Source organism: Chlamydotis macqueenii, chromosome 15 (assembly GCF_036417535.1).
Source record: "Chlamydotis macqueenii isolate bChlMac1 chromosome 15, bChlMac1.mat, whole genome shotgun sequence".
In the NCBI taxonomy this organism is placed as follows: domain Eukaryota; kingdom Metazoa; phylum Chordata; class Aves; order Otidiformes; family Otididae; genus Chlamydotis; species Chlamydotis macqueenii.
This window is the reverse complement of record NC_141570.1, coordinates 6,512,979-6,526,236: the sequence shown is the minus strand read 5'-3', so window position 1 is coordinate 6,526,236 and position 13,258 is coordinate 6,512,979. Positions and strand designations below refer to the sequence as shown.

Here is a 13,258-nt window from a genome sequence, read left to right as displayed (position 1 = left end):
CCAGGATTTATTTATTTATTTTAAATTCTATTTTTCCCCTGGGGTTACTGCCTGGTTATGTGACGCGAGCCAGCCTTTGGCCCAGGCCAGAGCCTTTGGGAGTTACTTTCTGGCCCGGTTTCGGTCGGTGGAGCCCGTTGACAAACACGAGCCCCAGCCCCGCCCCGCCCCGCCTCCGCAGCACCACGTGACGCCGCGCGCGTCCGCGCAGCCTCCTCCCTTCCTGAGCCTCGCAGGCCACCGTTGGCGTGGGCGGAAGCCGGGCAGCGAGGCGTGCCGTTCGCGGCGCCGCTCCGGGGCTGCGTGCGTCTGCGCCCGCCCCCCCGCCCGCCCCTCCCCTCCTCCGCGTTGATGGCGGCGGCGATTATGGCGGCGGAGCAGGAAGCCGCGAAAGGCGGCGGCAGGAACCGCGGCGGCGTGCAGCGCGTGGAGGGCAAGCTGCGCGCCAGCGTCGAGAAGGGCGACTACTACGAGGCGCACCAGATGTACCGGACGCTCTTCTTCAGGTAGGGCCCGGCCCGCCGCCCTGCCCCTCCCCCGCCCGGCCTTCCAGAGCCTTCCCACGCACTCTACCCCGCTGCCGCCCGCCGCGCCCACGCCCGCTCGCCATTGGCCGCCGCTGCTGCCCATCGTCGTCTCCTGCTCCCTCATTGGGCCGCGGGGGGGCGGGGTGGGGCGGGTACGTGCCGTGCAGGGTAGGGCGAGCGGCACCGGCCCAAGCTGGGCCTCGGTCCGGCCTGTGGGCGACGGGGGACTCGCGGGTCGCTTTGGCCCGGCCCGGCTGCTTCCCCCTCCCTCAGGCCCCGCCGCCGCTGGAGGGGCGCGGCGGCTGTGTGTGAGGGCTCGGGGGCGGCGCGGGGAGACGCTGCTCGCCGGGGCTGGAAGGTGAACTCCGACCGCGGCCCGGCCCGGCCCGGCCTGGCCCAGCTGAGGGAGGGGGCCCCCGCGGCGGCGGCGGCAGCAGCTGGGCACGGCGGGGGCTCCCGGCCGCCGCCTCCCGGGAACGCGCCGTCCCGTCCCCTTGACGTGCGAGGGACGTGTTGCGTCATACTGCAAGCGGTCACGGACAGGGCTGCGTTCCGCCCCCCCCCCCGTCCCCAAACGTCCCTTGGTGGCCCCGCGTCCCGAGGAGGCAGAGTACGGCCAGCCCCCCTCCCCACCCGGGTCGGGCCAGGGGGCCTCAGTCTGCCCCCCACAGAGCATCCCTGGGGGGCTCGGGACTGGGCCCGCAGCCTGTCCCTGACTCCAGGGCCGTCCGTGAGCTCCTCGAGCAGATGGCTTCTCCACCACCTCTTCTGACTTGTTTTAAACATCAGCCTGCCTGCAAAGTCGATTGTTTCAAGGTCTTAAGGTGAAAACAGGGCTACTTCGTTGCATGGTAGTTACAAAGGGGCAGCTCCCAGAATGGCAAGAATTGCCTGCATGGAGGAATTTTTTTACAATAAATTCTGTTTGATGTAATACTGGGGTCTGTGAGAATGACCAAGTAGAGCAGGCCTGGGCATTTATTCAGAACTATTACTACTGCCTGTTATGGCATAAGAAACATTTTTATTGCAAAATATTTTTTAGATATTTTTTTTTTTTCACATCCACCGCAACTTGCAGTGGTCACCCTTTCATCAGAACTTCTTTTAGAGGCACAGAGTAAAGTATTTCTTCTAGGGGCTTCCTTGGTTGGTCCCAGCTTTGTTTACGTGTGGTTCTGCTGCGGAAGGACAGGTGGGAAGACTGCCTTGGTAGCTTGGTATCTCACTTGTGTGTCAGCTGTCCTTGGAGTTCCCCTGAGTTGGAATGGGAACAAGCCTTGGAAAAATACCAGCCTGGCAAGTGGAGAGGAGAGTCCTTGGTGCATGGGCCTCCTTCTGCTACCAGTGTACGTTAGATAGCCTGCCCTGCCAAGCACTGTTAAACTAAAGCAGCTGTGTTCTGCCGTGGCCTTATGACAGGATCGGCAAGGCCTGAAGACTTAAATTGTATTTAAGAAGAAATCTAAGTTAAGACAAAACATGGCGTATTTTATAGTAAGGATTATGTGATGCGATAGCTGCAGTGGTGGAACATGACTTGGCTCAATCTTCTGAATGTATTAACTCATATACTTCGCTTGAGCGTCCCTGCATTAATTTGGAATCAAAGATCCTGCTTTTTCCATTTTAAATGCAAGAGAAAGGAGGTGCTCAATTAAATGAAAAGATGACATTTGCGTAGCTAGGAAGAGGGTTTCCTTCTAGGCAAAAAGCTGTGAAATTTGTTTGGAAAGTCCCTGAGGCTGAAACAGTCCCAAATAGTCTTGTCTGTCCTCTGTAAAATGCATGTTAAATGTCAGCAGTTTTCCAGGGACACATTAACAGAGACTGAGACTCTCAGCTGCAGAACTGTCATTGGGATAGCCAGTGCTTACTCGTTTTAAACAGCAGCAGCCTGTAGAATATTAATCTGCTCTGTCATGAGGCGTTTGTTAAACTTGAAATCCTGACTCAGAGTTTCAGAAGTCATAAACTGAGACGTATTTGAGGGTGGAGGAGGGGAAGAAGTTGGAGGAGGAAAGATCATTGTAAGCCTGCCTCCTGCAGACTTCTTATTCCTCCCTGTGATCCATGGTGCAGGTGGAAAACTGCTGTTCCTGCCTGACCCCAAGCAGCAACTCCTGTGCTCCTCCGAACAGGAGTACCTGGGCCAGTTGGTGTACAGACTGGCTGGCTTGAACTCTTCCCTGTTTATGATTTGGTGATTGAGTCAAAATTCCATGTTACACTGGTTTCTGCTTACCTGATGCTTGTAGGTACTTTTTGTGGTATGAATAATCTGTTCCAGGATTTTTCTTGTTCTAAATGCCATTTAGATCAATGTCATGAATATTTATTTTTATTTTTAAAACTTTTAAAATAAAATTTCTTTAAAAAAAAAACCCTCAACTCTTTTAAATGTATTTTATTTAGTAAAGCTGTTTTCAGCATCTTTTAGTACCTACTCTAATGATTCCCGGATTAGGAGCTCCCAAATAGCATTGGAGTCTACTGGAAGTAGAATTTGTGGAAGTGGATCCACACTGAGATTTGTAGTCAAACGCCTAGAAGTAAACCTGGATGTGAGGCCAGCTATGAAAATGTTGGAGCTGCTCATTTGTTTGACTTCTGTGTGGAGTGCTTGCTCTGGCGACTGCAAATCCGAACTGTTGAGGAGATTCATTCCAAAAAACCACCGTCATGCTATCCATTGTTACAGTTCTGCTAGCTGTTTTGGGTAAAAGACCTTGGGGTTTTTGGAAGGCAGTGAGCAGGATGGGAGGACTCAGTCTCCTCCCCTGCTCGTTATCTGACCTGATTTTACCAGTAGGACCTGTCCCTGGGACTGCCACGTGTGACAGGAATCTCACCTGCAGCACAAGAGCTTCTGGGATCCGCTGTTGCTCTTTTTCCCTCTGGTAACTCTGACGCCCACACTGTCCCGCTGCTCCCCTGACTGCTCCACTTCCAGAAACACTCACCCCTCTCTGTTACCCCACGGGGACGCCTGTAATTCAGATCCGCTGTACCGGGGGGCCTTGCCACGGCAGGAGAACAGAGAAGGGTGAAGCAGGGCGCAGCACGACCGGGTGGTGTAGAGGAAAAAACTAATGTTGCAGATACTAAAGCAGTGTGGTGGAGCTGACGTCTTATCTTTTTGATATGAGCAAATTCGCTCTTATTATTAACTACTCAGAAAACAGACTTCTTGGGAAGTAGTTAAGAGAAATGGAAATTGGGAACTGTATCTGCTGCTGCACCTTAACTGCTTCTATAGGAAATGCTGTGCTCATAATCTAGAGATGTGACTATCCGAGATCTTTATTTACTGATAGTGATGATGTGCAGGAGGCTGCAATTGCAGCACCGTGCTAAGAATCTCCTGCTTTTGAGGTAACCATTGGGAACAAATTCTTTTCTTCTTCATTTCTTGGTTAACTATTAAGTGAGGAAGGGGGAAGCTGCAGCAGGTGTGTTTTGAAGTATTATATTTGAGAGACCAAACTTATTCCTTTTGTGAATTGGTGACTCTGAAAGTGTTACATGGCAAATCTTGCTGGCTGTTCCTGTTTTACTAGAGCCCATCAGAGACAAGCTGCTTTGGTTCAGCAGAGGACTAGTATGTGGCTGATGTCCCCTGGCCGAGAGTAGTAGAGGTCAGAGAGACTTAAACCAGTGGAAAGGAGACATTAGTGTGGAGAGGGCTGAGTCACCTGGGCAGTGCTGGGTGTATTCTGAAAACTCTTTCACTGTGATGGCATTGATTTTGGTAAAGGCCCTAATGTGACAGTCTGAGCAGAGTAGTTCGGTGCATTGGGATCTTTTGCTCAGGTGAACTCCTGGGTTCATTTCCTTTTCTTTGTTTCAGCCTAAATCAGTTTTAAAGCTCTCAGTTTTCATTCTTATACTCTTTGCTTGTATTCCATGAAGTCTGGAGCAGAAAACAAATTGTAGCTTCCAGTTAAAGTTACATCATTATTGAAACTAACCTGATTTTAAAATAAATCCCTTATTGCCTTTATTTTACATTTTAGTGATCTTTAGTCCCTTAAATGTAAGTAACTTTAAACATACACAACTTATTTCCTGGTAATTTTCATTAAGGCTTTGGTATTGTTTTCAGGTATATGTCACAAGGAAAACACGCGGAAGCAAGAGAACTAATGTATTCAGGTGCTTTGCTGTTCTTCAGTCATAACCAGGTAAGTCACTCATTTTGTGTGTGTGGTTTCGGGGTGTAGAGGGTGTGTTATTCCAAGATTTTGACAGGTCAGTTCTCAATGGTAAATGTTTGGGGTGATTGCTCTGTAATCTTTTTTTATCTCTTTGTTGAGCCTTTCTCCACAAAGAAGGGTTATGCCAAACTGGGACATAAAGAAGCAGAAGTGTTTGTGAGAATCCAAACAGTAATCAGAACCGCATTTGTTTTGCTTTCCTAGAAGCTTCTCTTTTGATGCCATCAAATTACTGTAGTTTTTTTTATAAAGGAAGGTTGAGACTTGATACTGTGCCTTAGCTCTAGGTGTTGGTAAAAGTATTCAATCTACCTCTGACAAAACTATGTTTTCTTTTATGTACTGATGTGCTCATCACTTCCAGTATGTGTCTGTTTTGTAGCAAAACAGTGCTGCTGATCTGTCCATGCTGGTTTTGGAGTCTTTGGAGAAATCGGATGCAAAAGTGGCAGATGACCTTTTAGGTGAGGTGACCTTCATGCTCAGTTTGATGGTGTTTAGATGTACTTTCACTTCACAGTGACTGTTGTCTGACAGTCTTGAAACCTGAAATCCTTTTTGTGTGCCCTCTCACATGGCTAAGCGTTACCTTCATCATAGAAATGGACTGGGGGAACACTTTATTAGAGAGTAATGGATTCCTGATAACTTTGTGGGCATGCTTAGAACAAACATTGCTGTTTTGTGGCATTGTCCTTTCCTTGATGCAGCAGTAATGGTTCTCTGGGATATCCTGTCCCAAACCTGAGACAAGGAAGCTGTCACCAGCTGACTGTAAGGCACAGCTTTTGGCTGCGGAGGAGTCATATGAATGTTGCTGGCTGATAGATGCAAGATTGACTTGATGTATGAGAAGTGGCTCAAGTTCAAAGTCACTCTTTTTTTTTTTTTTTAAGGTGGCTTATGGAGGCCGTTAAGGGAGCTTAAAGTCACAATAGCACTGTTACTTAAATGTTTTTATCTTAAAGATGCACTAGAAGCAACAGTTCATCCTATTTGTGTTAATGCTAAATATTTGTGAATCTTATTGCCTCTAGAAAACTTGGCTAAATTGTTTAGTTTAATGGATCCAAATTCTCCTGAAAGAGTGGCTTTCGTATCCAGAGCACTAAAATGGTCTAGTGGGGGATCAGGAAAGCTTGGACATCCAAAACTACACCAGTTACTAGCAATTACCCTGTGGAAAGGTAAGAAAAATGAACTGACTTTTCTGTGTTTTGTTTTGAAAATCCTGAAAGTATGATATTGTAAGAGATCTGCTTTGGAAATAATCTAAAGAAGCTGAGATGGAAACGATTGAGTTCTGCTGTTACTTGATTTTTGCGATAACTTCAGCTTAAAGTTACTAACAAACAAAACCTGGGGCTGTAACTCAACAAAACTCAAAAGAGCTGCTGTAAAGCTCTCTGTAAAAGCAAGGTTGATCCTGTAGACACTGAGGTAGTTTGCTTGAGTTACTAGGAGGAGAATTGCTGGGGAGCAAAGCTGTTCTGTTGTGGGGTTTTTTTTGTTTTTAAGTCCTGGATAAACATGACAAAGTTTGAACTACTTCACCTAGCATCCAGCACGGTCTTTAGATCTGTAATTAGATACTTTTAGAGATGTTCACCAGCAGGCTTATTCTAGAATGAATGCTCTTGCCTTTGATTTAGGTGGGATTTTATCACTTGGGATGTAAGATTAACCAAAAATGCATTAAATGACTATTTTAATTGTGGATGATGGCCAGTTTTTAAAGTCTTATGGTCAAAACATAACAAAGGTGAGTGAGAACAGTTGAATAAAAGCCATCTCTTCTGTGATTTCTCATTAATTAATAACTGTGCAAGATGATTGTTTGTTTATTTTAAATTTTTTAGTAGCTGCAGAGTGATGCTAGTGGTTTCATATAGTAATCCTGACTCAATGGTCAGTGTTCCAGCTCGTTGCCTTTTTGTGTGCCGTAAGCAATCCTATAGCTGTTCTCATGGGACTTACTTAAGCCTGATGGCTGCTGCCAGCAGAAAGGGAGGATTTCCCTCAGAGCGTTTAAGTTAGAAGCTGAGATACGATTACGATAAGAAACTGTAGCATTCTGAAAGTAAAATCCCCATTTTGTAGCCATCTGCTCATTGTTCTTTTGAAGAGCAAACTGCATACATTTTCTGAGGCTATAGTTTTTGAGAGTTTCATCAGAAAAGGCTCAAATTTTTAAAAGACAGCTTTTGAATTCCAAAAAATAGCAGCTATCAGTTTTTGATTTATCATTGCAGTGATTTTGCATGATGCTTTGCTTCAAGTTAAGTTCTAACAAATCATTGCCAGTTCTTACACCTTTTTTTTCCTGTATAATTGCTGTTCTGTTCAGCATATGGAAGCAATTTTAATGTTGATAGCAAGAGTGGGCTAAGCTAAAAATAGGAAATGCCTTCTTTCTGTGCACTTAGAAAGGAGGACACTGAAGGTGCTGTTTGACTTCTTGGTGCACATGGTCTATGTGGAACTTCTTGATTCTTCCCCTAAGCACTGATGCTAGCACGTGAAGTGTAGCGTGCAGTTCGATAACATAAGCTGTTTGTCCCTGTGGTAGCTGTGTTTTGTGGTGGCATTGACTGAACTGTATTTAACAGCAGTTGTGCAAATGTGCTTAGGATAACATATTTATTATCTTCATTTATAAGTTGTTTGCAACATAAAAAGGAAAAAGACCACTCTGGTTTTGCTACTTATCTTGTTTATATGTCATGTGTGTAGCTCTTGTCCTTGTACTGCCTTGCACAAGCCTAACAAGTTTATTTCTGTGTTCAGGTATGGTGAACTGATTTCTTAAAAGCCATTTTCTTTTTCCTTTTGTAGAGCAAAACTATAGTGAATCTCGGTATCACTTCTTGCACTCCACAGATGGCGAAGGATGTGCAAATATGCTAGTAGAATACTCGTCGTCCAGGGGATATCGCAGTGAGGTGGACATGTTTGTAGCACAGGCAGTACTACAGTAGGTGTTAAACTTTTTTTTAACTGTTTTGCTGAGATGACACTGTGTTTGAGGCCAATCTAATTTAATCATTGTAACTGTAGGTTAACTACGTATTCTTTTCAAAAGAAACTGAAACTGGCCAGAGCTTCTGAAATTCACTATGTGTGGTAACAACAGGAGAAAACTATCTCAAAGCTCGTATGTTGAATTGGTCAGATTGGGGAGAGAAAAAAAGCAAAACAACATATTAAGGCTGAGACCTGAAATAACGTTAATTGCCTGAAGAACTAATGTAATCTGTTTGACCCTGAAAGCACAATTCTCAGCTTTAACACCACTTTATGTCTAGTTAGGGCTTACCTTGATGTTCTTACCAAGACTGGGCCTAAGTAGGCTTTATATTTATCTTTAGCATAGCAATTGCTCTCAGTCTTGTCCCAAGAGACAATTTGCTTTGGGTCACCCTGTTCTGTGAGCAGCAGTGCAATGGTTCTTGGTTTGATAGAATTGCTGGTGGCTTTCTTTTACTGTAGGCATTTATCTTGTAGGAGGTGGGAATGCAAGCTATTATGTGCCTTTGCAGAGCTCATGTGCAATTAAGGTTGACAAAGCCAATTTTACTGTGTTTAATCAGCTGATGGCTTTCTTCAGTCAGGGAAAGCAGCTCATGGAGGAGTCTGAGGAGGAGGTGGAGACAGGACTGTGCAGCAGGGAGTCTGAGAGAGAGTAGGTGTTGAGGGAGAGGGAGGAGGTGAGAGCAAGTCTGTCTCTCTTTTGGCAGCAGTGAGCTGTCATGCCAGATTTGTCCTGCTTTCCGTAGCTGGTTGATATAGATGGCAGTGATTTTGAGGGGTGGAAAATCCTTTATGGAGATCCAGTATATGCAGGACTCTTAAAGAATTTTATGGGGCTTTGTTCTGGAGGGGGGAAGATTCTGGGGAGAAGTTATGAGTAAGAGATTAATTTTTCAGTATTTATACAGCACCACTACTGCCTCCTTTACTGGCCTGTATCTCAAATACTGTACTAAATCCTCTTACCTAGCAGTTTATACTGTAATGGAAATAATTGCAGTTCCTTGCTCAGCAGTAAGGCGAAAGAGAGCAGTGTCCTTGCGCGTGTCAGGGTACAGAACTGGAGGCCAGCCTGCAATCAAAAATGAGGCTGCTCATGGCAGCTGTCCCAGTGCTTGCTGGCAGCAGTTGTCCCAGATAACGTCTCTTGTTGGGTGTATGGGGCTTGCAGAGGTTGCCAGTTAAATTAACTGGACCCGAACAAAGATTTGATCAGTTTGGGAAATCGATCTGTTAACTGGTGACAAATGGCTTGAGAGCTCAAAGTGTAGCTTTGTTATCAGACTTCAGAAATGTGTGTCGAACTTATTAGTGATCCTGATGTTATTTTGAGGTAATGCTAATAGAATGACAGAGTCATCAGACGCTGGCAGATAAATACTGAAAGGAGATGTGTTTGGGCGGGGTGGGGCCAGGAGAGAGGTCTTTAATTCGGTGTTTACCTCAGCATAGTAAACTCTGGTCCAGTAAATGCAGTATCATGTTTAATTTCAATTATGCGGTGTCCAGTCTTTCCACACTTTTATTCAATTGATGCCCTCTTCTAGTAACCATCCTGTCCTGTATACAATCTGCTTAGACCTGGTTAAACTCATTCTATTAATATTTAATGTCAGTGCTCCCTCCCAACCCACTTACTCCACAATGCATTTCTAGTAGTGATTTTCCCCTTCCTCGACTGATAGGCAAACCGTTGCCAAAGGTGTACATCTCTACCAGTTAGTTTTTGCCTGAGAAAATCAGGCAGTTTAAGCCTGAGATGGCTTCTATACACAAATGAAGTAGATTTGAGCTTTTGGCTTCCCTTTTTCTTTCTGCATGTAAAAATACTTCTCTGCCTTTTGTTTTTAACTTGCCCTGTTCTATTTTCTTTTGCAGGTTTCTCTGCTTAAAAAATAAGACCAGCGCATCAGTTGTTTTTACGACATACACACAGAAACATCCTTCAATAGAGAAGGGTCCGCCCTTTGTTCAACCACTGCTAAACTTCATCTGGTTTCTGTTATTGGCAGTTGATGGGTACAGTCTGATTTCTCTCCTGTTGTTCTTGGTTTCCTTTCCAGTTGTTACTGAGATTACATTTTTGGTTGTTTCCTTTCTAGAGGAAAACTAACAGTATTTACAGTATTGTGTGAACAGTATCAACCTTCACTGAAAAGAGATCCTATGTATAATGAGGTGAGTTACGCTCATTGTAAACAGGATTTAACCTATGGAATTAGTTAAATAATAGCTGATTGTCTCCTCTTTTGTGACTTGTAGATAGGAGACACTGATCTAGTTTGTGTGGTGTGACTGCTGCCCATAGTATTTCCACCTGTAAATGAAGTAGCTGACATTGTTCTTCGTCTTGTGTCATTTCAGTATCTAGATAGAATAGGACAGCTTTTCTTTGGTGTTCCGCCCAAGCAGACATCGTCCTACGGAGGATTACTAGGTAAGGTTTATGCTGACAATTATTTATAGATACCACCAGTATTTTGAGTGGCTTACATAAAATGGGTCTGCTGTAAATGGATAATTTGTTCTAATGAATATGTCAGTGTTTTCATAGCATGTAGAAACAGTCACTGCTGTAGAATACAAGATGAATTGGTTGCACGTGAAATTAGTTTGGTGAAGCTAGTAGACTTTTCACCTTTGAGAAAGAGAGAAGCATGTAAATGACTCTTAGGGTTAATTTTTGACATTACGGTGTAACTTCCAAATGTAAAGAGGTCTTGTGTGTGTTAAAGCTTCATATCCTCAGACTTCAGTGACTGGTTTTCCTTAAGTCTGGGACCTTAGTAGAGATCTAACCAGTGCTGGTATAAAATGAATGTTCCCGAAGTAGAAGTTCTGAAATTAATACTGCCCTTCTGCAAGAAAGGGAATAGAGAAATTCAGCTCTCGTTTCCTGTCTCTTGAATAAAATGTGAGCAAATGGAACTGGATTACTTCTGTAAAATCAAATACTTTTCCTTGAGAACTAAGCTTCTCTGTTTGTGAACTGACTTGAAGCACTACCTGCAAATGTCAGTTCACTGATACCCAGTTCGATGAAAAACATGAGCATCATAGATCCCATCTGTAAATAACAGCTTTTCAGCAATTCAGGCGTCTTTAAATTGAATAAAACAAGGAGAATGCATAAATGCCTCTGAGTCTCAAACAAGTTCTTTATAGCCTGATGCAGATCATTGCTGCTTTTTGAGAGTGTCATTGCTGGAGGCGTGTCTTTCCTCATTTGGGTGAATTTGGATTTTTTTCCTCTCTCAGGGTGTAACTGTAGTGCAGAAGTATGCGACTTCTTTGGTGTTTTTTTTCCAGTGTACTCTTAAAGAAGGAACAGTATCAAAATACAGCTTCCCAAATCAATAAATGCTTAATGGAAAGCGCTGTGGGATTACAACTGTCTTGCCAAGATTCTTTTACTTCAAAATCTTCTTCTTAGATTTTATGGTTATTGAAATCAGCTCCCTAGCAGGATGGTAGAATAGTTAAGTTTTTGAGATGAGAATGTAAAACTAGCAATTTGACTGCCCTATATTTTATTCTAGGAAATCTTTTAAACAGTCTGATGGGAACCGGGGAAGACGATGACACAGAAGATGGTCAGGAAGATAGCAGTCCTATTGAGCTCGACTGAATGTTGTTGTCATTGGGTGCTGTGTAAATCAGATGATTCGATGACTCCAAAGACAGTTTTGGAATTTGAATCCTGCAGTTGTTTCTTGGTGCCTAAAAGGGCTCCTACGGTCTTTTAGAAATGGTTGCTGAAATGTTTATAATGTTCGGTCTATATTATTTATGTAAAAAAAAAAGAAAGAAACCAAGAAAAAGTAGCCAAATGAACCAATCGGAGCAATTGTTAGCAGGTTTCCGATACAGCGGCTGTTGACTTTGATTAAAATTTAGTCTTTACGGTTTCTGATGCAGTATTCCCTTTTGCACAGTAATTCAATAAAGCATAAATATAGGTCTTGTACTTCACGGCCTACCTAATACTGTCTTTGTTACGAGAAAGCCTCCTTGACCTCTGCCACCTCCAAGGAAGATCTCGAAAGGCAGAGTGATCAATTGAATAATTTATTTGTGAGGCTGGTGCCAAAAGTACTGCGAGACGAGGCAAGCAGCATAATTTGAGATGCGCCTCCAAGAGACATTGATACCAAGAACTCGCTTCCACTGCCGTGAGTAACGCGTACACCATTCATACTGCCTTTCCCTCCCCTCAAGATCAGGCTGTGGCCGAGCCCACCTGTGTGTTTAGCTGATACTTCTTGAAAAGCACAAGATTGAATTGTTTTTGAGTAAAAGCTGATCAGTGGAATATAGGTAATTGGCTTCCGTGTGGATCTCTCTTGCCTAGGTATAAAAATATGGCTTGTGGCTCTGCTCCTTTGGAACAGATTCTTTTTCAGTGTAAGTAAGTTCACAACCATACATAAATGCGATGGCGTTACAGTGAATGAAATTATTTGCCAGGAGCAACATATGTGTTTGAACTGCAGCTGTATGTAAAGAAAAGGGATACTGCAGAACTTCTGGTTCTTTATGATATATTTATTTTTCTTGGGTGATTGATTCATTTAACACTTTCTGTAAAAAAGAAGAAATCAATAAATAGTGGAGTAACTTCAACCCCAGTGGTAGGCATAGCCATTCTACATCTCCTCCTCTTTAATGCAGCACAGCGTGTATCAGTGGTACAGGTAATAGATGAAATGGTGGGGAAACGCTTTATTTTTTCACAATGAAAATAAAAAGGCTTAGATTAATAAACAGCAATCATGCATGGGGGAGGGAGGGCTTAATACAAATTTATTGACTGTATGAAAAAGAAAAGGCATTGAAAGGAAGACTTTGTGTTAATTGTGAAGTCTCAAAATAAACACTTTATACCAGGATGTGTGATATTGCTGCTTTCCAAGAGTTTTACGAGCAGAGATCTTGCTTTCCTTGCTGTGGTTTGGTTGTTGGTTTTTTTTTTTCCCCGTCTTTGACTGTGGGTCATCTGGACCTCAGTGCTGCAGCTTCACCTCTGCAGGAAAGGCATGGTAATGTCTGGGGCAGGTGTGAATTGCTTTCATTTGCAGCAGGTTCAGGGAAGAAGCCCCTACCTGGGATGATGCTAGAGACAGTAAATTATCTAAGATGCCAGCAGCAGGTGAGAGCCAGGTCATTCCATTGCCTTTGGCTGCCAGGGAACATGCCTGTCTTGGGGCAGGTTGAGGTGGCCCCAGGTGGTATGTACAGAATATATGTGTGTATATAAAATACACGTTAAAATATACACACCACCATCAACAGCCTTTTGTGTATATAGTAATTTATAACTAAATAAGCGTATGGTGTATAATTTATAATATGAACTATATTATTCTTAATTATACATGCACACAATCTTTATAGCTAGCTCTAAACACAAACTAGCCCAGCCTGACCTCTCCTTGCTCCTGACATTCCTGGCTTTTTACGTAAGTGTGAGTGAGTGACTCTGTG

General features: G+C 43.8%; 1 protein-coding gene across 2 annotated transcripts; it reads left to right on the top strand.

Annotated features, from left to right (window-relative positions):
• Nucleotides 1-243: 243 nt before the first annotated feature.
• GET4 (guided entry of tail-anchored proteins factor 4) lies at nucleotides 244-12,663 on the top strand. 2 transcript variants are annotated; one of them, XM_086759755.1, is made up of 9 exons: nucleotides 244-506; nucleotides 4,633-4,711; nucleotides 5,127-5,208; nucleotides 5,782-5,931; nucleotides 7,625-7,718; nucleotides 9,653-9,793; nucleotides 9,877-9,952; nucleotides 10,139-10,211; nucleotides 11,314-12,663. In XM_086759755.1, the coding sequence occupies exons 1-9, from the start codon at nucleotides 352-354 to the stop codon at nucleotides 11,400-11,402; spliced, it is 939 nt and encodes a 312-aa protein (XP_086615881.1). In that variant the 5' UTR covers nucleotides 244-351; the 3' UTR covers nucleotides 11,403-12,663. The 2 variants fall into 2 exon arrangements, with proteins under 2 accessions (XP_086615881.1, XP_086615880.1); XM_086759754.1 differs by having other exon boundaries at nucleotides 248-506; nucleotides 7,580-7,718.
• The last annotated feature ends 595 nt before the right edge of the window (nucleotides 12,664-13,258 follow it).